This window comes from Castanea sativa, chromosome 9 (assembly GCF_040712315.1).
Source record: "Castanea sativa cultivar Marrone di Chiusa Pesio chromosome 9, ASM4071231v1".
NCBI classification, from domain to species: domain Eukaryota; kingdom Viridiplantae; phylum Streptophyta; class Magnoliopsida; order Fagales; family Fagaceae; genus Castanea; species Castanea sativa.
The window spans coordinates 35,523,429-35,529,428 of NC_134021.1; the positions used below are offsets into that span (position 1 = coordinate 35,523,429).

General features: G+C 43.2%; 1 protein-coding gene across 1 annotated transcript; it reads right to left on the minus strand.

Annotated features, from left to right (window-relative positions):
• Positions 1-2,302: 2,302 nt before the first annotated feature.
• LOC142609124 (uncharacterized) lies at positions 2,303-4,997 on the minus strand. Its single transcript, XM_075780750.1, has 4 exons — positions 4,902-4,997; positions 3,427-3,613; positions 2,969-3,330; positions 2,303-2,617 (listed from the first exon to the last, which is right to left on the minus strand). Exons 1-4 carry the CDS (start codon positions 4,995-4,997, stop codon positions 2,303-2,305), a joined length of 960 nt encoding a protein of 319 aa, XP_075636865.1.
• Positions 4,998-6,000: the final 1,003 nt, after the last annotated feature.

The window sequence follows — 6,000 nt, forward strand, 5'->3', positions numbered from 1 at the left end:
CTTAATGACGTTGTCGGGCCCCGTCACCCAGGGAACCCATCGTCTTCTTATGAACAAAGGATACGCCGTCGAGATGGTTGAATTAATCATCAAGGAGACAGATATGGATCCTTGTGCTGAGCAAGAGACTAAAGAGCTAGGAGCATCGAGGTCTTTTTGATCTTTCCAGGGTATGTTCTCCTCTTAGGAAATTTTAATTTATTGTTTATTCGTCAGCTAACGGTTGTGTTATATTTTCAGGCACTGATGCGCTTGAAAGCACTCTAAGATAGGTGCGTCGCTGAGGAGGCAATAATCATTCGTCTAAGGAAGTGCAATGAAACGTTGACTAATGAAAAGGATCAATATAAGGACGCCCTTCGTATTTTCAACAAGGAGGTGACGGAGTTGAAGGAGGAAACCTGTCAACAAGAAAAGGAGCAAGAGGCAAAGGCGACCTTGGAAAAGGAGCTAACGACTCTCTTTGGGCAGGTTGAGATGGCCAGGGTTGACGTCGTAACCGAATTCAAGGCTTCATAACCTTTCATTGACTCTTATGCCATTTACTATAGTAACGAGTTTAAGGACTACCTAAAGCAGGTCAAGTCCATCTACCCACACTTGGATTTATCCAAGGTCACCATGGATGACCCGTTACCGTTTACTCCAGCTGGCGACACCATCCTTAAGGAGAACGACGACTCCACCCAGTCTGAATGGGATCCAAAAGATAACGGTGTTGTTCTTGCTCAACCCGCTGTGGAGAAGCCCGTCTCTCCTTTGGTCCCGTCCACCAAAAATCCTCCTTATGACGCCGAAAACCCTTCTTCTCAAGATGCCCAGAACCCTCCTAAAGATGACAAGCATCCTCCAGTTTAGGACGTCGAGAATCCTATAGTTTATTTTTTATTTTTAGTAGCAATTTATCTATTTAGTCCTATTTTTAGACAATGTTAAGTGCCCTGATGTTTTTAGGCTTTGTTTGTAAACACTTCACTTTATTTGTGGTGCATTATTTTACATTTGTCGCTCGTGTGTGTTGATCTTTATCTTTTGATATGTATATCCATCCATCCTTGTGTTTAGGACGTGCTTGTCTCTTGAAAGACTTGGTAGATAACTAGGATGAACTCGTCTACTTTGGTGTACTCGTCCACCTATAAACTGATTAACAAACTCATCCCCTTAGACTAGGTAACGAACTTGTCCACTTGTGGACTTTAATAATTTGAGGTATCCTCATGGGATGAACTCGTCTACTTTGTGGACAATAATGGATTTGTCTACTTTGTGGGCTTAACAATGAACCCGTCCACTTGTGGACCTAACAATGGACCCGTCCTTTTTGTGGACTTAAATAATTTCAGGGCATCCTCATGGGATGAACTCATCTACTTTGTGGACTTAATAACGAACTCGTCCACTTGTGGTCTTAACAATGAGCCCATCCACTTGTGGACTTAAATAATTTCAAGGCATCCTCATGGGATGAACTCGTCCACTTTGTGGAGTTAATAATGAACTCGTCCACTTGTGGACTTAAATAATTTTAAGGCATCCTCATGGGATGAACTCATTCACTTTGTGGACTTAATAATGAACTCATCTACTTGTGGACTTAGTCATTTTTGTAGAAACGTACACATACTTAAGCCATAATTGAATAACTCCTCTTATTGTGATAAGTACATGCATAAGTAAAAAAATTATTCTTAAAAAGAATAAAAACCTGCCCTTGGGTTTTAAAAAGTACTGTAGATAAAAGTTAACTAAAAGAAATAAATTGCAAATGAGGAGTAGTGCCCTTCATGCTGTCTTCTACCGGTATTATTTCCGAAGATGCTCGACCATGGATGGGGTAACTTCTGCTTGTCTAATGTCTCTAGGTGGTAAGTACCTTTCCTTCACCATGATGTGAGTCTGTAGGGTCCTTCCCAATTAGATTTGAGCTTTCCCTAGGAGGGATCTCTTTTGGCACCCGTCACCTTCCTCAAGATGAGATCTCCAACTTGGAAGTCTTTGTTTCCTAACCCTGGAGTTGTAGTGCTTGGCCATGAGGTCCTATTACCATGCTAGCATTTGCTCAGCTGCCGCCTTGACTTTGTCCATTAGGTGTTCTAACTGTCATCTTGTATGCCCATAGTATGTTCTACAATTCTTCTGGCCATATACCATTTTCCCCCTTGAGCCGAGTCTTGATGATTTTAAGTAAGGATCAGTTCGTTACCTCAACTTGCCCGTTGGCCTAAAGGTGAGCGGGTGATGAATAGTGATTCTTAATCCCCAATTGTGAGAAAAAGTCCCTAAACAAGTCATTGTTAAACTACTTCCTGTTATCCGAGACCAAGACATTAGGGATTCCGTATCTATAGATGATGTTCTTCCAAACGAAGCTTTGTACGTTCTTCTCAGTGATGGTAGCCAAGGCTTCAGCTTCTACCCATTTGGTGAAGTAGTCTATACCGACTATCAAGAACTTCAGCTGTATCATCGCTATTGGGAATAGGCCCATGATATCCAACCTCCATTGAGTGAAAGGCCATGGGGCCGTTATTAGAATGAGCTCTTCTGCTGGCTGTCTAATGACGTTGCTAAACCTTTGACATTTGTCGCAAGTTCTGACATAAGCCTGGGTATTCTTTTGCATAGTAGGCCAATAGTATTCAGCTTGAATTAGTTTGTGTACCAACAACCGTGACCCTTAGTGGTTCCCATGGATCCCTTCATGAACTTCTCTCATGACATAGTCTACTTCTTCAGGGTTTAAGTACCTTAGGTATGGGCAGAAGAAGCCTTTATTGTACAAGACGTCCTTTATTAGAATAAATTATGCTACTTGGACCCTTAACTTCCTTGCAACTTCCTTATCGTCTAGTAATGTGCCATCTTTCAAATAGGAGACTAATAGTGTGGTCCAATTGTTTCTTGTATCTACCTCTTGCACATTGATAGCATCTATTAATGGTGAAAACTAAACAAAGGAAAGTACCTTGCCTAAGGTGATCATGTGCTCTGTTGACGCGGCCTTGGCCAAACGGTCGGCTTGCTCGTTTTCTCCTTTTGGGATTTGACCAATCTTGGCATGTAAGTCATCCACCCTTTTCTTTACTTGCTCCAGGTACTTCTTCATCTTCTCACCCTTACATTTGTAATCGCTATTCACTTGGTTTGTGATGACTTGAGAGTCGTAATGAATAACAAAACTCTTCGGCCCTGCTACTTTGGCGAGATCTAATCCTGCCACTAGAGCTTCGTACTCCACTTTATTGTTAGTCGTCAGAAAGTCTAGATGAACCATGCATTCAATCTTGTCCCCTTCTAGAGAACGAAGTACAATACCCACTGGGGATACTGCCAGGTAAAGGAATAGTTCTTCCACTGGTTTGGAGGGACTTAGCAATGGTGGAGAAGAGAGGTAGGCCTTCAAATCCTCGAATGCTTGCTAACACTCGGCCGTCCATTCAAACGATTTCTTTAGTGTACAAAAGACAGGTAGGCACTTATCCATTTCCCTTGACATGAACCTATTTAGTGTGGCTACCTTGCAGTTGAGGCTTTGTACTTCTTTCACATTCCTTGGTGGTGCCATCTCCATTATGGCCCGGATCTTGTCTAGATTAACTTCAATACCTCTCTAAGATACCATGAATCTCAGGAACTTACCAACCATCACCCTAAACACACACTTTCTTGGATTGAGTTTCATGTTGTAAAAGCATAAGGTGTCGAAGATTTCCTTGAGATTGTCCAAGTGGTCATCCTTCCTTTGGCTTTTCACAAGCATGTTGTCAACATAGACTTGGACATTTCTTCCGATCTGATGGGCAAACATCTTATTTATGAGCCTCTGATACGTCGCGCCCGCATTCTTGAGGCTGAACGACATTACTTTTTAGCAGCAAAAGACATTGGCTGGTGACGAACAAAGTCTTCTCCTGATCAACTTCGTCCAATTTAATCTGGTTGTAGTCAGAAAAAGCATCCATGAAACTCAGCAACTGTTGTCAGGCTATAGAGTCTACTAAGACGTCAACCCGCAGGAGAGGGTAGCTATCCTTGGGGTACGCCTTGTTCAGGTCCATAAAATCTACACACATCCTCCACTTCCTGTTGGCCTTCTTGATCATCACCACGCTGGCAAACTAGTCGGGATAGTAAACTTCTCTAATGAAGTTTGCATCTTGCAACTTGCAGACTTCCTCTACTATGGCTCGATCTCGTTCTTGGGCAGATACTTGCTTCTTTTGACGAATAGGGGGAAAAGTAGGCGATACATTCAACCTGTGCACCATGAATGAAGGGTTGATTCTAGGCATGTCTTCATGACTCCAAGCAAAGACGTTCTGGTTCTCTCTTAGGAATGATGTGAGTGCTTGGGGGACTGATGGACTGGAAAGAGTGCCAATCCTAGTCGTTCACTCGGGCCTAAAGTTATCAAAAGGTATCTCCTCCAATCCTTCAATGGGCTCTACCACCATCTATTGCTCTTCTATGTTCATTGCCTGTAGGTGATCATCCATTTCCAACATTGCTATGTAGCATTCGCACGCAGCTACTTGGTTTCCACGTAATTCTCCTACTCCATAGTTAGTGGGGAATTTGATCATCAGGTGGTAGGTTGAAGTTACAACCTTCCATTTGTTAAGGGTAGGTCACTTTACGATGTCATTGTAGGTGGATGAGCAATTGACAACAAGGAATGTAACATCCTCAACGATCTCTTAGGGGTAATCACCAACCGTTACGGGCAACGTGACTATGCCGAGGGGGTATACTTTATTCCCTCCAAATCCAACGAGTGGGGCATTGGTCGGAACCAGTCATTCTCTATCAATCCTCATTTGCTAGAATGTCGGGTAGTAGAGGATGTTGGCGGAGCTTCCATTGTCAACCAGGACCTAGTGCATGTTGTAGTCTCCTACCCGTATGCTAACGAAGAGCACAACATCATACAGATGGTGGAGACGTTGAGCATCTTCCTCTGAGAATTCAATGATGGGATTGTTAATCCACGCCATCTTTGGTATGAAGCCCGTCATTTGGACGTTCTGATCCATCCTGAGGTAAGTCTTACAGGCCTTTTTGGACTAGCCAGAAGCCGTAGTGCCTCCCACAATCATTCTTATGTCTCATATTGCCGGCCTAGGACGTTCATTCTCCCATCGGGCAATCTGCTCCTATGGTGGGTCCTCTCTTTCCTTGCTGACGAACCTCTGCAACTTTCCTTGTCTGATAAGAGTTTCTATTTGTTGCTTCAAATCACAGTAGTCAGATGTGTTATGACCATGATCTTGGTGAAAGCAGCAGTATTTGTCTGTAGATCTCTTATTAGGGTCTCCTTTCAGTTTGCCGGGAAATGTCAGGGATCCTTCGCCTTTGATCTATATCAAGACTTGGCTGATCAAGGCGATCAACGGGGTGAAGCCTGTGAACCTCCCCGTGGGGGGTTTAGAGTGCCTATCCTCTCATCGGTCTCCAGTCCTTGTTGTCTTTTGCCCCTATCTTGCCACACTTTCTCTTGTCTTTCCCTCTTCTTAGGCTTCTCTTCTTGGGCTAGAAGTGTGTCCTCTGCATCCTATACTTAGTTGCCCTGTAGATTACATCTAACATAATCTTTAGGTCATTTTTGTATAAGGAAAATAGAAACTTACCATTTCTTAATTCATTCGTGAATGCGGCCACGAGTATCTTGTCAACAGCTTCATTAATCAAGAGGGCCTCTTTGAAATGGGTAATGTAAAACCTTAGTGTTTCGTCCTCCCATTGCTTAATGTTCTTTAGGCAGGAAATAGACTTTTTATACGTGTGTCCCTCGATAAAGTGCAAGGCAAACTGAGCTCTCAACTCCTTGAAGGTACTAATGGAGTTAGGTGTCAACTTGCTGAACCAAACTCTTGCAAGTCCCTTTAGCGTAGTGGGAAAGGCCTTGCACATGATCTCGTCCGCCACCCCTTGCAAGTGTATCAAGGTCTTGAAAGCCTCCAGGTGATGTAAGGGATCCTTAGATTTGTCGTAAGCCTC